Source organism: Empidonax traillii, unplaced genomic scaffold, assembly GCF_003031625.1.
Source record: "Empidonax traillii isolate 1590-97213 ecotype Southwest subspecies unplaced genomic scaffold, ASM303162v1 scaffold503:size689781, whole genome shotgun sequence".
Classification (NCBI taxonomy): domain Eukaryota; kingdom Metazoa; phylum Chordata; class Aves; order Passeriformes; family Tyrannidae; genus Empidonax; species Empidonax traillii.
Window position 1 is genome coordinate 305208 of NW_020955696.1, and position 24759 is coordinate 329966.

General features: G+C 39.5%; 2 protein-coding genes across 6 annotated transcripts in view; one reads left to right on the plus strand and one right to left on the minus strand.

Annotated features, from left to right (window-relative positions):
• Nucleotides 1-10681, plus strand: part of EIF5B (eukaryotic translation initiation factor 5B) — a 36556-nt gene extending 25875 nt beyond the window's left edge. The window contains exons 15-24 of the mRNA XM_027896600.1: nt 796-927; nt 1583-1765; nt 1892-2053; nt 4290-4421; nt 5681-5812; nt 5921-5997; nt 6114-6278; nt 7212-7350; nt 7900-8061; nt 8908-10681. Coding sequence (XP_027752401.1) covers nt 796-927; nt 1583-1765; nt 1892-2053; nt 4290-4421; nt 5681-5812; nt 5921-5997; nt 6114-6278; nt 7212-7350; nt 7900-8061; nt 8908-9015 — 1392 coding nt within the window. The 3' untranslated portion in view covers nt 9016-10681. The remainder of the gene's footprint in view (nt 1-795; nt 928-1582; nt 1766-1891; nt 2054-4289; nt 4422-5680; nt 5813-5920; nt 5998-6113; nt 6279-7211; nt 7351-7899; nt 8062-8907) is intronic.
• Nucleotides 1-24759, minus strand: part of REV1 (REV1 DNA directed polymerase) — a 66558-nt gene that overhangs the window by 1919 nt on the left and 39880 nt on the right. The window contains exons 15-24 of one of the 5 annotated variants that reach the window (XM_027896594.1): nt 24233-24335; nt 22383-22536; nt 21833-22035; nt 20018-20251; nt 15882-15990; nt 14617-14828; nt 14288-14447; nt 13321-13423; nt 11712-11778; nt 2305-2586 (exon numbers count right to left, since the gene is read on the minus strand). In XM_027896594.1, coding sequence (XP_027752395.1) covers nt 2434-2586; nt 11712-11778; nt 13321-13423; nt 14288-14447; nt 14617-14828; nt 15882-15990; nt 20018-20251; nt 21833-22035; nt 22383-22536; nt 24233-24335 — 1498 coding nt within the window. In that variant the 3' untranslated portion in view covers nt 2305-2433. Of the gene's footprint in view, nt 1-2304; nt 2587-11347; nt 11779-13320; nt 13424-14287; nt 14448-14616; nt 14829-15881; nt 15991-20017; nt 20252-21832; nt 22036-22382; nt 22537-24232; nt 24336-24759 lie in introns of those variants that run through there. The other 4 variants (XM_027896595.1, XM_027896596.1, XM_027896598.1 and 1 more) reach the window with 4 other exon arrangements.

The window sequence follows — 24759 nt, forward strand, 5'->3', positions numbered from 1 at the left end:
ACCCACTGGATGGAAAGGTGTTAAGACCTTATGGCAGAATAGTAAATAGTTCAGTCTCAGTTTAGACACGAAGACCCAGCTACGTTTCACAGCTGTCACAGGCCTACAGTGAGCCTGAGATTAAATAGCCAAAAGTTCCTGCATTTCAAGTTACAATTGTATTGTTTGACCAGATTATAATCCATTTTCTTAAGATGTAATTTTGATTTTGTACAAATGTAATAGTTTTTTGGACTAAGTCAATCCTGCTTTGGAAAGTTATTTGGGGAAGTGTTTTTTAAGTACAGAGTTATATCTTCTGAACAACTCACTATGGTCCCTTCTCTGTAGCAACACAGGAAAGGGTCCAAATTCAATAATAAGTTTTAGAAGTTCTATGTAAAACTAGTACAGTCTCTTTTTGGGGGAAAAAACCCCAACACCTCATGATTTCTGAGATGTTTTTGTGTGTTATGTGAAGCTATACATGGCTCTCTTTCTTCTGAATGTTTTATCTTAAACTTGATGCAATTAATGCATATAAATCTTTTCCATATGAACCTCGATTATTATAGCTTGAATTTTTAAAACCTGAAGTAGTATTGCCATCCTGAAATGATATCTGACATTGGGTAAATACATAAACAGAGCTAAATATAGCGGCTAAAGCAGATAGAAAAGATTTAATTTGATTACTGGAGCAGATAGATGGCTGGCTAAGTTGGTTGGTAAAGTGTTTCTCACCGATAATGTGGCATAAACATAAAGATGCCCTTTAGTAAGCTGCATAAGATGACCTACTGTTGTATTTTCAAGATTGATAGGTTATATGATTGGAAAAAAAGTCCAGATACAGATGTAGCTGTCACCTTAAAGAAGCAGAAAAAGAACACAAAAGATGAATTCGAAGAACGCGTAAAAGCTATCATAGTAGAATTTGCAAAACAGGTAGGCTGGAATATTCAAGATTCTTTGCTTAACAAAAGTGATAGAAAAGGGGTGGGTGGGTGGTGTGGTTTGTGTATGTTTGTTTTGGGGTTGTGCATGTGTTTTGTTTTGTTTTGTTTTTTCCCTCTTCCACAAAACACCTCAGAATATCAAGAAAACTGTTGTGTCTCCCCTGACACATTGGTGTTTACCTCTCATAAAACAAACTTCGTTCTTGTTACATTAATCTGTTTTAAGTGCTTCATCCTTGAAAGTGTTAGTGTGGAGAAAAGTAGCTAATTGCTGTGCATGGTCAATGGAGCCATGAATAGCAGATGAAGTTTTATGTCCCTGTTCTTTTTCTCTTTGGGAATATCCCGAGAGAATCTCATCTGTCTCTTTTTCCTTTGGATACTGGCAGGGTATGAATCACATCAGTTCTGGGAACTTCTTCTGTTAGCGTAGAAGCTAAATGGGCTAATTAACTTTGTAGTGTTATCCCACACTGCTTCCAAGTGTGAATTGAGGCTTCATGTTCCATAGCATACTGTCAGTAACAGTGTTGTTTTTTTAATCTGGGCTTTAAAAAATGCAGTGGTACTTGAGTGGGGTTGAATGTTTCTGTTAACACTGATGTATATGTTTTTCCCTGTGTAACTATTAATCCTGATTCCAGGGCTTGAACGCTGCCTTGTATTATGAGAATAAGGATCGCCGCACTTTTCTTTCTCTTGTACCTACCTCTGCTCACACAGGGGATGGCATGGGAAGCCTGATAGCTCTTCTCGTGGAGCTCACGCAAACTATGCTGACTAAGAGGCTGGCTGAGTGTCAGGAACTGAGAGCTCAAGTCATGGAGGTAATCCAGCAACTCTTCCTAGAAATTCACACAGAAATTTCTCCTTTCCCTGTCCCTCTTTTTCTGGTAAAAAACTGTATGTTTGAGTCCTTAAATAGGGAGTAACTTTTTTCACCTTTCATTCAGGTTAAAGCACTACCAGGCATGGGCACTACCATAGATGTTATTCTGATTAATGGACGCCTGAAAGAAGGAGACACCATTATTGTTCCTGGGGTAGAAGGTCCTATAGTGACTCAGATTAGAGGTCTTCTGCTACCTCCTCCTATGAAGGAGCTACGAGTTAAGGTACGGCAGCTGGTTTTAGTGTTCTGGCTTTTAAATCCAGGAAAAAACAAACCAAGCTTTATGAAAAATGGGAATGTAGTAGAGTTCAGCTGTATTAGCAGTATCTAAGGGTGGCCTCAAGGGAAAGACAGCGCACACGTGGCATTTTTTGTGAATGTACTTGTACGTACCTATTTGTGTGTGTGTTGTTACAATACTGGCCAGGAAAAGGATCGAGGAATTACCTTGCAGTGAGGATTAGGATGTGCATGCTTTAATACGGGATTCAAGCATTTGGCTATGTGTGAGAGGGAGATACCCATCTTAAATGGAAACTGGAGTGTACTGGTACAGTGACTTCTGAGTTCAAATTACATCATTAGTAAAAATGGGGTTTTTTACTAACAAAAATCATATATACTTAGGTTTGAGAAAAGTGAACAAGTGAGTTTCTGGGGCTGGTTGATGAGTGGCAGTGACCAGAACTGCTGCAGAATCTGCAACCTCTTGGCAATTTCAAGAATTGTTGGGTTTGCTGCCCTAGTCTTAATAGCCTGAGGAGAGAAACTGAAATGAGGAGGGGACACAGAAACAAAAGGCTATAAATAAATTGATAAATATATTAAGATTCATGCATACAATTCAAACATGATTAAAAGAGGTGCTCTGATTTTTCCTGCTTAAAAAAGTGCTTGCACAGATTTTGTTTAAGGCAAAACGCTCCATACAGATAACCTAGGTGTATGTAATAGGATAGACCTTAAAGGTTTGGTTCAGAGGTGTAAAACTAGTGTCCCTGCAGACTACTGTAGTCCTTGGTGTTTAATTTAGTTCCATCCTGCAAATGTAGGTACTCTTAGAAGTAATGCTAATAATTGCTGGGCCCTGGGCTGATGTTGGTATGAGATTGCTGTAGCCTCAGAGGTGCTGAAGGATGCAGTGTTGGTGCTGAGGTAGAATCCGAACAAGATCCTCTTGACCTGCTTTAAGTGGAAAGACAAGCCCTTCTTTCCGCTTGGCCGGATTATCGGCTGTGGGGTGGGACAGTTGCCTTGGCAAATCTAAGGCTTCCTGCTCTGGATGCAGCTTTACAGTAATACCTTGGTAATGGCTGCAGAGGGACAAAAGGGAAACGGATGTTTATGCTTAGATTTTGTTCTCTGCTTAGCTGGAAGCTGCTGAGTGTTTTGCTGTCATGAGGAATGAATTGAAAGCGTTTCCATCCATTTGCTTCCCTTTATTTGAAAGCAGAAGGTAAACTGGTGTGTGAAACTCCTAGAGACTCCAGGGTTGTTCTGGGGACTGAATAGCAGCGTAACATAATAACGGGTTCCCATCAACATCATCTTCAGATGAGTTTCTGTCCTTTGGTGAGAGATGGAGCACAGGGTATCGGCATCATTGTGAATGCTAGATTTGGGAACCTTGAGCTGGGCAAGCGGATCCAGGATAGCTGTTGGGTTTTTTTAAAGCAGACAGTGAGGAAGCATTTTGATTCAGCTTGTTTATGCAGAATTGTCATCCTTGAAATAAGACCCAGATTTTGGGGTAGAGGGCTAAAGCATAGAGGCTTGCAGGAACAAAGTGCTTACTGAGGAAGGAAGCTGCCTTGCAGTTCTAAGAAAAGGATCAGACATCTAAACAAAAGAAATGAAGAAACAAACCAGAAAATCCTTCCAACATTGATTTAAAGATCTTCAGAAATAACTGGTTTTGTCGTGCCTTGGGGCCTGCCCTGAGTGTGGAGAGATCTTCAAAGTTCCCCTGGATGGGGAGGAGCAACGGGGAAACTGAGCATGGAACCACGCTGGATGAGAGGCCTTTAGTGGGAGAGTGAGACAGCTCTTCGTGTACAAAACCCTGGGCTGTGTATCAGCTAAGCTTTAGTGCTTTTGTTGAGCAGTTAGCATCTTCCTCTCACTTCCCTATGGGTTTATTAGCGAGTAGCTGCCTATTTGCTGCTTGCTCTTTTCTAACCTATGTTTCTTTTTGGCCCCCTTCTCTGTTTTTAGAGGATTTCCCCATGCCCTGCCCCCCTCAGCAGAGGTGCAGGGACATCTGAAGGGAGGGGAGTGTGCAGACAGGAACATGCAACTGCAAAGCAGAGACAGTCACTGATGAAAGATGGGAGGTGCTGCACTTCAGTGTCTGCTCTCGGCTGTGCTTGTGGGTTGCAATTTCTTCAGCTGCTCAGCACTTGTGTTGCTGTGCACCATCGACACGAACTCTTTGCTAGTGTGTATATTCTCTTTTTCAGAACCAGTATGAGAAGCACAAAGAGGTTGTTGCTGCTCAAGGTGTGAAGATTCTTGGGAAAGATTTGGAAAAAACATTGGCTGGTTTGCCATTGCTTGTAGCTTATAAAGAGGATGAAGTCCCAGTCCTCAAGGTGAGGTGACTAATGTTGAAATACAATACACTAACTTGAGTTCTCTGGTGATGAAACTCATTCAAATGTTGAGAGCTCAGTACACAACTAACTGGCTTTTTTGGTTGCTTTAAAAACTGTTCCAGTAACGTGCTGTAGCCTTGTGTCCATGTGAAGCTTTGATGTCTTTAGTGTCTTGACCATTAGCTTTTTCCCTGGTATTTTGCTGGGGTCTCTCTGTTGGTAGAATGAGATTTGAAAGCAAGTATTATGTCATAGTTTGACTGTTAATTACTGATTTGATATTTGTTGTAATTTATGCATATATTCTAATGACATTATATTAGGTACGTATCTGCTAGTGGAGTTCTTAAAACTGTCATAATTGCAAAACTGATTTAAGAGTTGTGTAATTTCTTTTCTGACTTAAAAAATGGTGGAGAGGATGTAGCTATCCTAAAACCCAAATTGCGGTGAGATGCTACTGTTCTCCAAAGGAAGGAAAGTGTTTTGGAAAGGAAACTCATGTGTTATTAATTAACTTTTAACTGTAGTTTTACTTTAGTCTTCTGTCTACTTATTTGTGCCTCTAAAGGGAGGTTAAACTTTTGGGATGTCCACACACAGACCTAGTTGCTTGGTACATACAACAATGTGTAGAAAGTGTCCTGCTGGGAGTAGATCTGTGGTGACCTCAAGTAAATGGCAACACCCATTTATCTGCCAGAGGAAGAGATGGGAGTGTTTGGGTTTAAAAAGGGAGGTGCTCTGAAAAAATGTGGGTTTGACTCTTCTGAAAGCAGCAAAATGGCCTTGCTGCTCTTGCATCCTGTTTTGTACCCAGGCCTAAAGAGAGTTCAGGATCCTTTCCAGCTCATGGCTTTACGTGTCAGCTTTTGCCATGGATCCTCAGGCAGCCACTGGCATCAGCACACACGGAGTGTTTGCTCAGTCCTCCCTGCAGACAGGGGAGAGCAATGTGCATTCTGCAGAGAAATGTTACTGACTCCCAAGATGGGCATTTGCCGTTTTATATGATCACATTCTTGCAAAATCCTCAGGTCTAGTTCAGCTCAGGCTTTTCTAATGTGGGAAACAATCACAGTGTCCCTCACAAGGCTGTGTGTGACTTACACTGCAAGTCTGAGCTGGGGCCTGTCAGTATGGCTGTCATACTTCCACCAGCTCATGAACAGGAAGATTTTGTACCCTGAACCATAAATAGCAAGAGAACTAAAAAATTTCCTTTTTCTAATTTTTTTTTCTTCTTTCTTGTAAAGGATGAACTAATACATGAACTGAAGCAAACACTGAATGCAATCAAATTAGAAGAGAAAGGTGTTTATGTTCAGGCTTCTACTTTAGGCTCTTTAGAGGCATTACTTGAATTTCTTAAAACGTCAGAAGTGCCAGTAAGTATTTCTGTGCTGTATCTGATGTTGTTGGTTCTATGATTTAGTCACTGTTTTCTGTTGACTTGGCAAGTTTAGTGACTTGATTTGTGTGGCTTTCTTCAACAGTATTCAGGAATTAATATAGGTCCTGTCCATAAAAAAGATGTTATGAAGGCATCAGTAATGTTGGAGCATGACCCACAGTAAGTAACTCTGCTTGACTCTGTTGATAAATGTGCTGGGGCTGCAGGAAGGACCAGTGCCCTCCTTAGCTCTGGCTCTGTGCTCTGTCTGGTAACTGCTGGACTGATCCTTACAGGTATGCCGTCATTCTGGCATTCGATGTGAGGATTGAGCGCGACGCACAGGAAATGGCTGATAGTTTAGGAGTGCGTATCTTTAGTGCTGAAATAATTTATCACTTATTTGATGCCTTCACGAAGTATAGACAAGACTACAAAAAACAGAAACAAGAGGAATTCAAGTAAGTATGAGCAGTCATATTCTGGATGCTTCCCAAATAAGTGCGTTGCTTATTTCAGTATACCTGAAACTGCATTTTACCTGTTGTTTCCTTGTTACTACTTGGTGATGGGAAGGAGGGGGAGGGTAGAGCAATAATTTTTCAAGAATTCAGTGCTCCAGACTAATTGTTTACATCTGGATTAGGCACAGTAGGATGAGAGTTGTGAAAGCTGTGCAGCAGGTACAAGATTGAGCTAGAACTGTTATGTAACATGGAGCGTTCTTTTTAACATTTCCTTTCTATACTTGGCTTCTGTTTCTAGTTTGTGACAGATGAGTTAGTCTCACAGCCTAAGAAAACAAAACTGAAGGGATTTGGATTCTGTTGTTTTATATTTTATGCAACTCTAGTGCAGAGGGCTTCTTTCCGACTGCAGTAACATGAATATGCAATCATTTAAGGATATATAGGGACCCAAAATAAATTTTTGGAATCATGTGTCATTGGGGGATCCTCAGTTCATATTGATCCCAAGTTGAGTTTGCATACTTCAGCATTTAAATGTATTTGTTCACTTTACAAACAAAAATCTTGAAATTTTTTGAGCCCTTGTGATGGGTTAAGGCACCAGTATTTCTACGCCCGTGCTCTTCTGCGGCTGTTATTATACTGTAAAATTCCTGCTCTTTCAGTCTTGGTCTAAGTTGAGTGCCCAAGCCTCTTAAAATAAAATCCAAGCCAGCCATGCTTCATTATTGTTCCCTGTAGTTCTTGAAGATCAGGTATGGACTGGTATTAGCAAGTTTGGAAAGCAGGTTTTTTCCTGCTTGATTTTTCCCCAAGTGACACTCTTAGAAAAATGCCCAAGAAGTGTGGGAGAAGGCAGAACTGTTAATGCTACATACGCTGTTCCAGTATCTCTTTCCAAGTGCCTTTTCTTTCATCTTCCAGGCATATAGCAGTGTTTCCATGCAAGTTGAAAATCCTCCCTCAGTTCATTTTCAACTCTCGTGACCCAATAGTGATGGGTGTTGTTGTGGAGGCCGGCCAGGTGAAGCAGGGGACTCCCATGTGTGTACCCAGCAAAAATGTGAGTAAGCGCCTCTTCCCAGGGCGTGTCTGATCCACCTGGTAGTTCCTGGGATGAGGCACCGTGGAATGTTTGCACACCTTTCCCCAGTGCGCAGATTTGTGGCAGGAGATGAGGTTCAGACTTGTAGATCAAGTCTCTTCTGGGGGTCAAGGATCTAATTGCCAGCAGAATTGAGCCCTGCCACTGGACACGGGAAGTGTGGCTGGAAGGCACCTGCCTGAGAGCCATCCTGCTCCCCCACTGCCAGTTCTGTGCTGTAGTAACGAGCACAGTTGCCATTCTGGTAGCTAAGAAGGGGGGAATTCAACTCCCAACACTTTGAGATAACCAGTTGATATCCCAGATGAGCTATGGGTAGTTGATGTTGCTGCCCTTTTCGGTACAAAGCACTTGCTGTGCCATGCTTTGCTTTGACCACGCCGAGGCGGCAGCTCCACCAGCGCTGTGCTTCCTGCAGCAAGTCTGCACGTACAGATGGGAACTTAGGGAAGGGTGTGTGCACAGGGGGGTGTGGATGTGTCTTACAGCTGCTTCACTGTATTACAGTTCGTTGAAATTGGAATAGTTACAAGCATTGAAATAAACCATAAACCGGTGGATGTTGCAAAGAAAGGCCAAGAAGTGTGTGTTAAAATAGAACCAATTCCTGGGGAATCACCTAAAATGTACGGACGACATTTTGAAGCAACAGATATCCTCGTCAGTAAGGTAAGAGCAATCTGTTTTTGGAGAGGGCTTAGGACAGAGTGGCAGTTTGCCTGAAGTGGAACTGTTGCATGAAGCCTGAAAACCATGTGAGGAGCTTCCCCTCACAGACTGACACACTTGGAACACGGTGCGTGTGTGGCATCGTTCAGCTGTTTCCTGTAGCCTTGGCTTGAGGTCTGTAGTGGTGTTCCCGGAGAGGCCTGGAGGAGCGATGGGCTGCGACTGAAATACCTTGCACTCCCAACACCCAAGAGGGTAAAATGCTACAGTCGCTATTCACAAACCATTGTCTGTAGCTGGTGCTCAGCAGTCCCCCACTGGTGTTGGAAATGATGCACTAAACAGCTGCCCTAATTGTGGAACACAGGGCTTGGATGGGGAGATGATCACTTGCTCCATCTTTACTGTTGGATGCCAAGCCACAGCTCTCCCCACTCCCAACTGCTTCAGTCACCATGTTTTAAAACATCCCCTGCCACACACATGCTGGGGGCATGTGCCCAAAAATGAGGGGTGAGTCGGGCCTGGGACAGGGACAGGGAGGGGGTGCTGGTCCTGTGGGCCCTGGTGGAAGAAGGAGACCTCTCCAGTTCTTGCCTTACTGCGTAAGGGTGGGATTGTCTGTCCATCTGCAGAGATAGACCACATAAGAGATGTGATGAGAAATGAAGGCAAATGAATGGGATGGTCATACAGCCAATCAGTAGCAAACCTGGGATCAGAAGGAGCTCTCCTGCTGTGCAGACTGATGCCCCTTCTTCAGGTTAATTATTTCCAATGTACTAAAACTGCCTTTAATGCACCTGCACGCGTGCGTTTCTGATGGGATTGTCTTGTGTGTTACAGATCAGTCGTCAGTCCATTGATGCTCTGAAGGACTGGTTCAGGGATGAGATGCAGAAGTCTGACTGGCAGCTTATAGTAGAACTGAAGAAAGTGTTTGAAATCATCTAGATAACTTTTTACAGCAATGGGGAGGCAGGAATAAATGCACTCTTCCTGTTCTAAAAAAGTTACCAACAAAGTCGTATATTTAAGACAGTGTTGGATATATGTTTGGGAGGAAAATATGTGGGTAAAATGTTTTCCATGAGAAACCAAGAAATTTACACTGGTTTGACAGTGGTCAATTTACATGTTCCCATGGTTCCAATGTGCCTGTTCACCTCTCCTACTGCCCTTCCTAATACTGGCTGCTGTTTTAAAGTTTGCCCTTCCTTCTCTCACACCTTCCTTCCACCCTCTGTCCCTCCCTCTCTCCAAAACAAAATAAATTGAATTTTTATTAAGAACTAAAGCTCTTTCACTTTTCTACTGATGAGAGCAGTGCTGCAGTATTTGATTAACCAAGCTTCTGCAGACTTTGTGATTCTCGGGACATTTTTGATGTAAGAAGTACTTCTTTATTTATGCATACCTCTTCCCTTGACTTTCTTTTCCAACATTCTTCTGCTTTGTGCCTATAGAAATTTTTTTAAATAGAAAATTAGGCAGTTGGATATCTCTGTATTTGCTTTGTGTGAAACAATGTTGTGAAGCATAGCTGCCCACCTTTTACTGCTTGTACAGTTCATGGAAGTCAACCTGTAATCATTATAATGCAGAGCCACAAATAAAGGAGATGGACAGAGTGTAGCCCATTTGTTTCAGTTTGCTTCAGTAATCAGTTTCACTCCATGGGCTGTGGCAGATGTGGAAAGGTCAGGAGGAGCTCTCTTGCCTCTCTCTCTTGGCAAAACGGTGGAGGCACATTCCAGCAAAGGTGTCTCTTCCTCTGGCTGCACTTCCCCCTGCAGTGTGTGCAGGGTGCTGATGTCCATGTTCCTGAAGCACTGGAGTGGCAGGCCAGGTGTTCAGCACAGCACAACTCCCGGAGGAGTTCAGAGCTGGCATCTCCTCTCCAGCTGCTGCTCAGAGCGGCGTCAGCACCTGCCAACAGCTGCCTGCCAGGGAGCTGCGACCTGGGATGCTGCATCAGAGCTGTTGGATCATCTGACACCGTGGGACTGAACCAGCTCCGAAGTGGATGTTGTTTGTCATGACCAGGAGTCAGCCTGTAATTCCAGCGTTTTCCTACCCTACCTTCCCCTCTACCTCCCTGCTGGATGACAGCTTGATATATTCCTACTCAGGCTGTCTCTGGGTATCTTACAGCTCATGCTGACAGGAGCAAAACAAGCGCTCTTCAGAAGCACAAGCTGAAACAAAATCAAGAAGGATCTTTCATCCAGCTGAGATTTTTAGCATTTAAGATATTTACAAGAATTTAACTTGCAACAAGCAGTTTGATCAGATTTCTGTCACTTAGATTACTTTTATGTTGGAAAAATCTGAATGTTATAATTGGGATTGTGTGGACTCGATTACAAAGGAACATTTATTAACTCACCTTCTTTGCAAATGGAATTTAATTTACCAGAATTTTTTTTTTGGTTAAACTTCAAACTTGCCATTGAAAAGGACTTTTTCAGTATGGTTGGTGTGTGGTGCAAATTCCCATCACTGGGTGAACAGAATTATCAGAGGGAGAAGACTGCATTTAATTGTTAACATTTTCTTTTGCAAACTATGCAATCATGAAAACTACACTAATAAAGTTCTTAAAAACACAGATGTCAAACGTTGTGGTCTTGATGTATTCTTGATTGTTTCCTCAAAGGTGGATGTTCTTCCCACAGGTAAAAATGCTGGGAAAAAGACCGTGCTTCTTTAGTGGCTTCTTCTTGTGGAACTTTAAAATACCTTCACTAAAAGACTTAAGGAAGCCCCAAGAGCTGGGGCGATTTATTTCACTTCTGCTACTCCCTACACCCTCTTCTGCAATGTTGCAGAAAGGGAACACAGGTGGGGATGAACTGTGGTATTTTAGAAGTGGCTCTGTCTTGAGCAGGAGCAAGGCAGAGGACAGTGCTCCAGGTCAGCTCCTCCCTCGCCCTTTGCAGCGCTGCTTTGGGGTGCCTTGTTCTCCTACCGAAGCACGTGTGTCCAGAGCTGACAGAACACACTTGGGCTTCAGCAGACGCTGTGCTTTGGGAGTGGCCAGCCCACTCTGGTTTGAGTCTTTGAAGGATGAAACTGAAAATGAACTCGTATTCTTCCCTCAGCTTAAAATCTGTAATAAAGTCAAGTGTAGAAGAAACCAAAGGTGGCCAGGTGCAAGTACAGCAGCCTCCTCCATGGGCTGAGGCAGTACCACTGTGCAGAACTTTGTGAAATTAATCAGAGCTGCAGCTTCAATAAAAGGGGTTCACCACATTCAAACTGAAGCATCACAAAATAGAATCAGTACAAAAATATACATACAGTTCTTTATTAAACAACTGTAAACACTTCACTGTAAAAATCCATAAAACTTTATAAACAAACATTTTGTAAATAGATTCTATACTACAATAAAAGAATTTTAACACAATTATTTACATGCAATACTGACAAATTTGGCACTTTCTGAAAAGAAATGTACAAAACACTTTGTTGTTTAAAAAGAAATTTGAAATTATAAAAACTCAGGGCATTACTATCATGCACTTTGCAAATACCTCACAAGCACTTATGGCACAGCTAGCGGAGAGCTCCAGGCTCTCATCAAGCTCTTCACTACAAGTTCAGATAACTTTTAATGTGCTTCCGTATGTTTGTTGTAAAACTACCTGAACATTGTCAAGAATGAAGTCAAATGCCATATTCCAAACTGATTCCACAGATGACTGCATTAACCTGAAGGTGAAAAGGAAGAAGAGAGGGAAAATTACCATTACAGAACCAGACTTTTACAATCAGGTTTGGTCTTCACAGGGTCATAGCAGTTCACCACAAATGGTGTTTTCATTCAGTTCTGGTAAAGCCCTCCCTCTTTAAATACCCCAGGTCTTACATAATCCCACAGATTCCTCTGCCACCCACTGGCAAAACTTCTGGTGTGAGCAGTGTCACAGCAGGTCCTAAACACTCGCATCTGGCAGTGCTGTGAGCCTGTGATTGGGTGACCTTCCACCCACTTCACATGGAGATCAGAAATTACAGGCTTCTGGACCCTCATCTTTCCTTCCTCATTCCAAGACAGAAATGCTACTTCTCTTCTTCCAGCAAATGCCAAGAGCGATGGACACATTTAAAGAACAGGTTTTGGGGGCACTAAAACAGAGTTTATTGCTAAGAACAGAACCAAATCATGGAGGCCCACGGAGTGCTAAGAGTTACCTCTATGACTCAGCTGCCACTGGAACCACATTAAGCAAATGCCCAAGGAAAACCAAGCAGCTCTGCACTCTCACAATCTCCTCCCAGATCGCTACACTGCAGGAGAGCAGAGGTTCCTACACTTGGAGCTTTGGAGGACGTAACTTTGGTATCATATGGACAAGTGCACATCATCCAGCTCCTGATTCCTTGTCCCATACTTATTACAGGGCCTTGCAAAGACACAATGCCATCAGTACAGAGCTCACATCGTGGGACCGGGAATGGGACATGATGCTTTCTGAAGAGTTTTATAAAGAATTCACTATGCAATATTCATAAAACAGTTCATTGCAATCACTGTGTGTTTTGCATTTTCTAGGCCCTAAAGACTTCCCATAATACAAAAACCGAGTGAAGTTTCTACACTGCTGCAGTCTTTTAGGTATTGATTATTCTGTGAAATATATACTTTTCAGATCTAAAACAAAGAAAGCTGAGCTCCACAGTTAAGAAGCAGTTAGTAAGCAAGTCATAAATGGAATGTTGGTCTCCTCACTCATGGGAAGAGTAATAACAGCATAATAACTACGTAATAGGAATGGATTCAGTAAGTTGGAGGTGAGACAGGAATACAGCAAGAGAATGAAGTCAGGTCTAAGATACCATGAAAAATTAATGAAAATGGGATGAAAAGAAGGGACAATGCTGATGAAAACTGCATCCTTCGTCTAGAAACAAAAGACTTGCCCAGAGAGAAGCTGTGGATGCCCCATCTCTGGAAGTGTTCAAGGCCAGGCTGGATGGGGCTTTGAGCAACCTGGCCTAGTGGAAGGTGTCCTTGTCCATGGCAGGTGGTTGGAACAGATGATCTCTAAGGCCCCTTCCAACTCAAACCACTCTGTGACTCTAAGAAATACTACTAAGTGCTACCCCAGTTTTTATATAAAATTTAAGCCTAAAATATTTACACTCATCAATGGAATGTCCAATGGACTTGTGGCCTCACAGTGAAGCATCTTGTGTATGAATATTAACAAAAACAGTCTAAAATGTCACAAGTACTAGCAATGAAGTTACCTTTTCATGTACTTAACAACCAGATCTAACTTTTCCAAATCTTTTTCCTCTATTAGATCAGTACAATACTTCACAACCTGTAGAATGTCTTCTTCCATAGGATCTGTAATACAAAATCATTTAAAAAAAAATGAGATCTTCTGTCTAAGTATACTCAGAAAATAATCATAGAATAATGGGAATACAATAAAAAGAAATTCTGCAGTGTCAGTGCCTCAGGGGCCAACCTGACAATTGCTGTATTCCCACATGACCCCCAATATCAGAAGTTGTGCACATCACAGGACTGCAAGGTTCTCAAATATCTGTCTTGTAGACATCTTTTTCTTCAGTAAGAACAACTAACAGCCAAGCTAGCACTAACCAAAGGGAAAAGAGACTGGAATTTAGAATGGAATGGCTGTTTTGAAACTTTCAGAATAGTAATGTCCAGGGTAGGAAGGTCAGATTTCCCAAAATATAAAGGAGTTGTTATTTGTTTCACATAATGTTAAAAGTCAAATCACAATGTAGCAACAGTGTTAACACTTTGGCACTTCTTTTTTTTTTTCCCTCGAGTTCTTTCCAGCATTTATTTTGAGAAAAAAAACCAACTGTGCATTCCTTTGTCTCTAAAATTACATTTTCATAGAAGAGGAATTTCCTTTCAAGAAGTTTCACCCCAGTGGTTGTAATACATGTAAAAAATCAGGAAAACCTCCAACACAAGTAATATCAAGGCACAAGACACACGGGTTAAAGAGGGATCATGCAAATTTTCATGATGTTAAGCAAGACACAGGAGCTGGCAAAAACACAGAGTGACAAGTGATAGAAAGAATCAAGTTCCTCCAAGACCAAGACTTGCAGTAAAGATTTCAAGATTACTGTGAAAAAAAAAAAAAAAAGGAAGAAAGTAAAAGAAGTCTACTAAAAGTAATCTTCCTTGTATTGTATGCAAGATTCCCACTAGTGTGACATCCCGCACCTGAAATAGTTGTGATCCATTCCTTCAACAACGCCTTCACATCGTTGAATTCCACAGCTCCAGCGAGGTTTGGTGCTTGAGGCCTAAATGAACTCGGCTGCTGGTGGGTCTGCAGAGTTGAGGAGCCCGAAGAATCCGAAGTTGATGGAACTGCTTCTGGCTGTTCCAAACATAAAAGTTGATAATGCTCTGACAAATATGGTAAAACCATGTATATACACATAGATAAGTGTCTGGCAAGGAATCTGGTAAAGGACACCAGCTGCATTTGTGAACATGAACTAAGTCTAAAGAAGCACACGTAGCTTTACTGTTAGTGTGGAAAGTACCTGAGCAGCAGTTCCTTCTTGTTTCAAGAAACCATCTATTAGCTTCTGTGGGCTTCCAGATGTAGCTGGCATGTTTTTTGCAGGGCTACCAACATGTTTGTTTTTCAGAGGACTCTGAATCTTTTTTACAGGACTGACTGGATTTTTTTTCCGTATTTTTTTCTTATTTTTCATAGTTGTATGCTTCAGGTTTAAGAAAGGATTTTTTGACACTGAAAAACACAGGAATAGTCAGTTGTTGATACATTTAAAACTTAAAACTTTTCCATTGATAGGGGAACTCTGTATTTTGCACAAAAATCTAAGAACCACCTGGGAGAACACGACCTAGATAACGCAACCTTAACATTCACATGCCATTCCAGATCCTGGCAATGTTTTAAGTATTTGAAAAGTACTGCTAGACATTACTGTACTCAGAGGATACTCAGCTATTTGTCAGCCTTTCAATATGGAGTATTTCAGTACTTCAATATGAGCAACTGGTGAAACCTGAAGTCTATTGGACAAATTGCCTCACCTCAGAGCCCTGTCCCACCAGTGGTTATCAGCAAAGCCAGCAGTGTTGAGCCCCCCCCCCCTCCAGTGCTTTTATGAGAGTTCATGAAGGAAATTGCTCTCACTCCGTCATACTCACGTATCTGTACTAGTTCACTGGCTATGAAATCAAGGTGTTATTATAATAATGCAGTATTTAACTGGCAGTGAACCCAATGACATTTCCAACCTATTTCATGAGAAAGCACATTCACAGGGCATTAATCTTATTTCTTTCTACTGATTAGAAAAAGGAGACCTGGATGATCAGCTCAGAGTAAACCATCTAAAAACTAGACACATGGTGTGATGTAGCCTATCTCTATCTGCCCAAAACCCATATCAGTGTTTCAGGGAACCACAAGAATGCTCTCTGAACACAGTTGAACTACTATAGGTACTGAAAATGCAAGACTTTAAATCACAAGACATATCAAGTTTAGATTCCACTCTGCAAACATATGGCCGTGGGTAAGTTTAGTGCCACAGTCCCCATGAATTGAATTAATTACCCATTTGAGTAACGCTGGGCATCTGTTTGCAAACTGAGACCACAGCTGGTTGTAGCTGACAGTCTGTCAAAAATAAATACAGAAATTCAACTGAACACAGCATCTTCACAGAAGCTTTCTTTAGCTGTATTTTCCAGTTTCTTATTTAGGGTTGTGTAACTGTTTGCATAGTAACCAACTCCTATACAAGACTGCTGTAGAACTGTGTATTCTCACCAAAAGTGTTAGCAGGTTGCTGCTCAGATTGCTTTTGCCTTTGATCATATGCATCTTTCAGCTCTGCTTGCAACTCAGCAGGTAGTGCAGCGAAAACCTCGGGGTCCACCTGAACAGCAACAGAAGATTCATTTGATTATTTTAATAGTGAGCAGCACTGTTTGCTTCCCCCTAGGTCACTCACATGAGAAAGGTATTTACATTTTATGCCAAGCAAAAATCAATGAATTTATTCTGTAACACTGTAAAACATGTTGTACATTTTTTTTGTGCATTTTACTTTGTAAAAACAACAATTTTTTTTCCATCTAATATTACCCTACTTTAATTATTTCATAAAATTACTCTTGTGGGCCTCTAATGCACTAACCATCTTACCTACTGATACTGTATTAACAGCACGATTAAGCCTAACTCAACACTCCATTCAAATTTCAAAACACAAACATTGTGACAATCAGTGAGACTTTTGTTCTTCCTTCTTTTTTTTTTGATACTTCTGTTTCCTCGAAGCTGCTACACAATTCAAAATATTCTTGGAAATAGTCTCACTTCTTTAAAGCCAGAAAAAGCCAAGTCCAGCTATGTCTTTACCTAGCACAAAAAAGGTTTAAATTCTTTCTCCCACAGTTGTCCCCCCCTTGTTTGACTGATAAAACCACAGTCCCTTGCAACTGTCCCAGGGACTTGAATTCTAGACAGGAAATAATTTGTTGCCAATTGCCAGACATGCTCATATGGACAAAACAAAATTTCTTGTATTATCAGTTACCTTTCATCACTGCATGTCTGAAGGAGGAAATTAGTGACAGGATAGTCTTGGAGTTTCCCATTATTACTGGACAGTGTTTTCAGCTCATAATCAGCAAAATCTAATTCAAAAAACCAAACCTATAATTTGAAGGATTAAATCTGCCAGTGGGAGAGTGCCCTTCATTTCACTGGTCAAATTCAGAGATGTGCACAAACAACAAAAAATTAGCCAAAACTACAATTACTACTCTAAGGGCACAATACAATTTCTATCATTATCTGAGATACTGTATTTCTTACATGTACATACACACACGAATCAAAATTTTCCTCCTATTTTCAACAGAGATTTGATTATTTAAAACCCAAAATATATATGCCATGACAGAAAGGTACAGTGTGCTATTGACATGCATGATGTCTAAATGATATAGACCATAAACACGGACGTGCTCCTACAGTACAGGTTACAATTCATCAATGTAGCACAACCCTTCTTTCCCATTTTCAGAACTCCATGTGCCAACACTAATTTTTCACCACTCAAAATACGCACTAATTAAAGGAGGAAACGGGAACGACACTGACCTCAATTACCACATACATTGTGCACAACAAAGTACTATAGTGGAATGCAGCCAATTACATCCAGAGGTGTAAGTTGTTTTTTTAAATATAAATTTTATTTAATAAAGCTGTTTTATAAAGGTTAGTGTTCTCTGTTTAAGCATTTGAGAGTCAAGAATTTGGTCTGAATTGGCACTGTTTTTTGTGTATATCACTTACTAATTCATGCAGAAATAATTCAGTACAGGGAACTGGATGCACTTTTATTCCCCCTATCACTGCCCTCTCAGAGCATTAACACGTAAAAATTCAGTGAAGAGGAGCCATCAGTCAAGTTCATATGAATTCTACACTAAAAATTGGACTTTCAGGTAACTGACTGTACAGACAGAATGTTCTAACATAGCTTTCACATACCTGTATCATATTCATATTATGGAGAACCTTGTTTTTTAAATTCATGTATTACCTCAGCATACAGCTACAGGTATTTTTGATTTTCCTTAGGAGAAATCTATACCATGTCAAGACAATGTAAGGATGAGATGAAAATTTGCCACCACTAATTAATGCCACTACTACAAATCTCATTCATTTGTAAGCATCTGTAATCTTTACTTTTTGCATCCTATGCTTCTACAAAATTCAGCTGCTACAGAGAAGTACAACTGCTCTAAATTTTAAGATTACTCCAGCAGCTAATGGAAACAAATGCCACTTATCTGGATTCCTTTTATAAGAGAACCTTACCCAACAAGAGACATTTTCCACACGTTTTCTAATGAATAAATTACTACCAGCCAATTAACTTCGCACCTGGTAATAAAAACACAGCTCAGACAAAAGGAATGAAAGGTTGAAAAACAAACCTAATTAAGCTATAAAAAGATGGCAGGGCATAATTTACATCTGCTGAGCTGATGTAGCTAAAGCACTCCACTTGGAGTGGCTGGCAATATTTCTCAACCTGAAACCTAATACTACTTATTTCACTGCATCATTTGCCAGAAAGTAATTTTAAATGTTTGTGTGCAATCACAGAATATACACTCCCACAAAGATTTAAATAGAAAAATATGTGTCACACTATATTTAGAGTAAGAAAGACGGTATTTTTGAATTAAGTTGATGTTGATTTTAACACAGAAAAAAAAAAATCCTCCTGTATTAATGAACTGGGTGTAGCATGTTTTTTTTCCACCAAGCCTAAGGGAAGCTATTAGACCATACTATTCTAGGTAGTAAACTTGGACCTAACTTAGACAATGAAAATTGTAAATCTCACTCCTCTTTTTGCCAATAAGGAAAATCTGGAGTACATGCATAAAACACTAAAATAAATACTATGGATATCCTTGACAAATAAACAGGAAGTAGCCAATTCTTCTTGAACTACATCTTCAAGCAAATAGGCTGCTCTGCTAAGCTGCATTTTTGGATCAGAATCACAAAATGCACTGGGAGATAGAGAAAGAAAAGCCAGTGTATTTGAGTGTATAAATTATTTTTTCTAAGAAAACTTCAAAAAGTAAAGCTGTTATAAAAAACCAACAATCAATACCTGACTTCCTAACTGACAGATGAAGCATGAGCACAAACTAAAAGGAATTTCTATAGAAAGCCACATGCAGTTACAATTTACCCTGAAAAACAGTACTGAGTGGTAAGACAAGTGTGGAGGGGTGTACTTTAAAGAAGAGCATAATTTGAGACACAAATCCAAGACAAACTCTTGTTTAGAGATAGATGTAACCACATAATTTAAAACAGCTGGGGTATGTAAAACTCAGATACTGTTTACACACTAATCCATAGGGAAAACCAAACTTTGCAATTCAGGAATAGAAACTGACACAACTGTTTCTAAATCAATGAACTTGAATCAAGGTGAGGAAATTTTAGTTGTAGAATAGACTACACATCTTTTTAATAACACTTATGCATTAACTATTTAGTGAAAACAGGACAGGAGTTTTTACCTGATTTTCTCTGGATTCTTTGTCAGCTAAGCAGCATTATGCCTTAGAAACAGCAACAAATATCTCTATATCTCTTCATTTGATAACAGCAATGACACAACAAACAAAAATAAAAATACTGCTCTGTTCTAAATTATGTATATACAAGATATTGTATCTCTGGGTGTACCCCAATCTTTGATTTTTTGAAAGATTGTTTTTAATTTTTACACTACATTTGCTCAGCACCATCTTGGATTGAAGGGTGGAATAACAGTAGAAGCATCATTACTATTACCTGCTGCCCAATCAGGTCCCTGTTTTGACAAACAACTTTGCACTTCTCTCATCCTGGACATGCTATAAATGAGTCCATTAAAAAACCATGGAGATAAGCACGATCTTTAGCCATGACTGCTCTTCTCCCAGGAATGGGATACAAACAACCACATCTGCAGAAGCAGCTACTAGAAGTTGACTTTACCTCATCAGAACATACACTTAAACAGAGCGAGTCTCCTGTGACTACCTAAGCAGATTTAGGACTGCTTCAGACCTACAGTGCAGTGCAACTCAGCTGCAATGCAGAAGAAAGGCTCGTTGCAAAGGAAACCATAAATGATGAGACTTTACATTAAACAACAGCAAACCCGTAGGTGTACTGATGACTATAAAGCTTTAATAAATATTGCCATGCCATGTTTGTGACAGGTAAAGCAACGTTTGGCAGACTTTTAATTAAAGGACCATAAACAATTTTGGGATGTTACAGGTTCTAGTTAATGCTGTCTCAAGAAAGGCTGTTAACTTCCTACAGATGAAAAGTTGTTGTTTACTGATACCATGCAAACATCCTACCTGTGAGAAAGCTGGCAAAGCTATTACATTGATTCCCGTATTGGTATTTGGTTCTTGGACCTCTGGTATTTGTAAAAGCACCGTTCCAACTGGTTGTGACAGAAGTGCAGTGTTACATCCATTTAATGGCTCTTTCTTGCTCTCTCCATAATTCTCTCCTTGTTGAATGGTGCATATTTGCTCTACTTGTTCTCGGAGATCAGGCGGCAGAGCTTCTAGCACAGACTTATCTATCTACAAATACAGAAAAGGTTTTAGAGTTTTCCAAGGAATAGGTAACAGAGTTATTTTAGTGAAAAAAATAGTTATATAGTTCCTGAATTTTCCACAACCCCTTACATTTTAATCTGTGTGTGCGAACACAATTAGGAACCTGGCAATTATACTCTGCAGCAGCAAAATATCATTTGAGACTAAGCAGCTCAGTAAATATGAATGCTCAGTTTTATCTTTAATGGTATTATGCACATTTGCATACTGTCAGACTCTTGTCATAGATTTTTATAATGAAATGAGCTTTTACTTAGTATCAATTATTGACTCTAAACAACTGTGATGACCCCTCAGTGCCCAGAAGTTGCTGTGTACAATGACAGCTGCACCAGTGACTGTATGAATATAACTGGCAAGCAGAAGCTCACCATAATTTTTCTCACAAGTAATATCTGAGTAAAAATATGTAGATAAATGCCAGTGTTTGCCTATAAGTTCTGCTGAGTAAGACTCCATAGCAGTGTTAGAACACTTTATATTTTGCCTTTAGGAAGAAAATCAGGAATTTATGACCAGATTCTGGATTTACTGAGAAGAACCACAAATACTTATGAAAATCTACTTGCCTTATGCTAACTGAGAGATTTTGATGAAAGCTGTGGTATTGTTAATCACTTCAGTTACTCTCCTACATTCTGTTTGTGTTCACTCGTTCCAAATTTGCTACATATATAACTCTATAAATATTTTCTATGAATCCTGGGTGTAAAATACCTTGCTGTTGCTTTCCTAGCACACAGTACACAAAAAGCAGTGTGGCACTAACCCTCATCCCTCCTTCCCTGTACCAAATTTCGTATTATATTCCATATTATAATATGGTTAAAAGCAAAAAGAAAGATTAACTTATTGTGCCATAAGGCCACCAAGGTTTTAGGAACTCTACTACACAGCCAGTGCACTTTGTACTTGTTTGTCCATATTTCCCCTGTAGCAGCATCTGAGTGCACAGAGCTTTGCATCGTTCAGTCAAAGTACTTTTAGATCCTGAGCTGGTTTGCTTGTTGCAATATAGCAACAAGTTTTCTGCCAAAAAGCATAATTTGCTTCTTAAAAATTTATAAATATGTGGAAAAGCTGCTTTTACAGATTTAAATTACAGAAATTAAAAGGACAGATATTTACAAAAGAAAATCTGCATATACCTAAAATACCTACAGAATTCAGTGCAGCTGGCTCACAGCAGACCCTTCTAATTGATGTCTACCTGAATAACATGTGGAAATAAAAGGCTCTCTATTTGCTAAAATGTACAGAAAAAAATCCCCCAATCCCTTAGAAATGTTTTACTTAAACAAAGATTGTCTTCCTCTCATTTAAAGGGTATATCCTGTACAAATGTTAAGTGTGCATCCTAACTTCAACATTATTTATTTTATTAAGGTAAAATAGTTTTGCATCAATAACAGTTACTTATTGTGCATCATACTCTACTGGAACGCTTTTTATTTAAAAAGAGCTCCTTTTCAGTCTATCCAAGTAACACAGACAATCCCAAGTTATTACAATATACTGCAGATGTTTAATATTCTCAGGTTTTACCTGGGAAGCAGATGGAACCTCAATACTCAAATTAAGCCTGGATTTTACGCTGATGGGAGAATGCATGCCATTCCATTTGACAGCAGACTCGGTGTTGTTGGCATTAGAATTGAGACCAGGTGTGAGATGGGTACCACGAGGTGGAAGAAAAGTGCAGGTTCTTGAATTAGAAGATATTTCAAGGTCCATAGCAGCCACAAATACTATATATGAAAACAAAATACAGAATGATCATCTAAGAGTTAAAAATAATCTGAAGATTCAAGACACAGTAAAGTTAGTTTCCAGGGTTATCTGCTAAAGAGTTTACACAATACATAGCATAATTATAACACTTTCTATTTCAAAGTGTCCTTTGTTACTATTAACTAAAAACAGTTTGGAATAACCTTATATAAAGATTTATTAGTAGCATTTTACTTTGCAGCAGCAAAACCCACTCCCAAAATGCTTATGTTAACTAATTTATACTGGTAAAATACTAAGTATTCCAAAAGGTAATGTATGTTGGGGTCCTTCAGAACTGACCATTGTAACAAAGCTTACTGACCTTCCTTATGTTCTTCTTCTGAGTGTTTTTTTCCTTTCTGAACATGAAAAAGATCAATAACTGAATGTGATCCACCAGGTAAATGTCCAGATTGTACTGCTGAGTGAGCCGAAGTTTTACTGATGGGAACTAACTGTTGTACCTGAATTCCAACCTAAATCCAAAACATAAATACAATCATTTGATGAAGTTTAAAATAAAAAAAAAAAAAAGAAAAAAAGAAAAAAAAATCTGTAATTCTATCACAATAGCACTACCTTCTTTGGAATTGGCTGCCTCTTGTGTGTGGGGGAGAGGACAAATAAAAGTATGCTGAAATACACAGAAATGGCCACTAAAACCAACCCAAACAAATCCCAGGATCATCCAGTACAATCCAACAACTAAGAAATTACAAAGATAATACCATATTCTCTGATACAGAAAAGTGCTGTCAACAGGATCATGAAACAATGTGTTTATTATGAAATTTCTTAGACACTAAAGAATACAGAATTAGTGACCAGGAAGTGACTAGTATTAAATCTGGTTACCCACATAAGAAAGCCAATTTTCCTCAAGGACAATCTATACTATATCCATCACTTCAGCCTCTAAATGAAAAAAATAATATTGTTTCACTTCTAGACATGTTTTTCAGAAAGTCTGAATAGATCAAAGTACTTTGGTGGAAGTAGTCTATTTCAAGACAATCTAATTTTTCATTTAATTTCTAAATACCAAATGAACAGAGGTTCAAAAACAGGGTTCAATTAAGAATGCACTGGTGCATTTGTGTGAGTTTATTGCCAATCCTCCAGAATTTTTAAGATAAAAACTTGACACTTAGAAAAAACTGTACATAGGACTCAGAAAGCATGAAGGATAGTGTATATTTCTACCAAGTCTTCTATAATTACATAGCAGGGATTTTGTTTATTAACAGTTTCTTAGGTGCAATAATGGAAAATGGCATCACCACTAAAAAGTTTTGCTTTGTGCTTTTTCTTTTTGCTTTGAAATATTTCTAGGTTTGAGTTCTAGAACTTAAACAAAGCCTTTGGAATACTGTGCTTGATGTGTCGCACAACTTTGCCTTGGTTTTTTTCTGCCTTTTAGGACAAAAGCTTGAGTTAAAGTGTTATGTGAAGTCCATGGGACAAGTGAGTGCCTTTATCTCCCCGAGTGTGGGCACAAACAACTAAGGGCATCATTTCAGAATCCTTTCTAAAAAGACAGAAGAGAGACACTAAAGCACAGCTTACCTCAAGTATAAAGCTTAAGGGGACTAGCTCCTGCATAGGCATATACATTGGGAGTGTCTGAAGTCAGCTAAAAGGGCAACCACTAAGGGATCCTGGATGGTTCTGAACTTTTTTTATATCATCTAGAACTGAATGGCCCCTCCAGAACTCAACAGAGCCAGCTGGTCAGAGGCGGTGCATTGTTTTGTAAAACAACATGTCCAACATTCAGGGGACAGTAACTCTAAATTAGAATCCTCTTAAAACAAGAGCTAAGGAAATCAGGTGAAATAGAATGACGTAAGAAGTCAGCAAAGACAGCAAAGGCGACAGACAAGAAACTAGAAAAAGACGAGGACAGGATGACAAATATTTCCTCACCTTGAAGCCAGGGGGCTGACTTTGAAAGGCAACACTGTGAATCAAAACCCTACTGCTATATCCAGATAACCAAAAAATACTCTGTGCTCCATTTTAACAAATAGCTGATGCCGAAATAATCTTTTCATGGGTTCACATTGCTATGATAAAACCAGTGAAATGAGCAAGACTGCTCTAAAATAAATGATGAAAGACAACAAAGAAGGTTGATCAAGAAAATAAATTTCAGTTTTCCCATCAACTCACCCCTCGCATATCTGAAATGTTCAGTTTCATTGTGTGAAACATGTTTAGAGTTTCTTTCCCAATTACTTTTGCACTGTCTGTTGCATGGTCTAGAGTCACAGTCCTAAAAAGAATAAACAAATATGGTTAAAAAGGAAACTGTTTCACAATCATAAAGACGAGAACAATTCTGTATTTATTCCAGAGAGGGCTTAAAGAAAGACAGATCATAATATCTTGGCATACAGAAACTGAACACTGTTTTTTTTGTTTTGTGGTTCCTTTTTAACAGTAATTAAAACTAAGCATGGTCTACAGAAAAAAAAGCAAGTTACTTACTAATTGAACATTCTCAGTGAGCAGTCCACACAATAATTTGTCAAATATAGTATATATTTATATACATGCTACCTAATGAAGCCAGAAAAAAACCTTTCAACTTTACAGTTCACACAGAAATGCACTCATGAATTTCTATCCTTCACTTAAGCTTGAGTTTGCTCAGTATTATTTCAGTTGTCAATCTTCAAACATCTACAGCAAGAGTT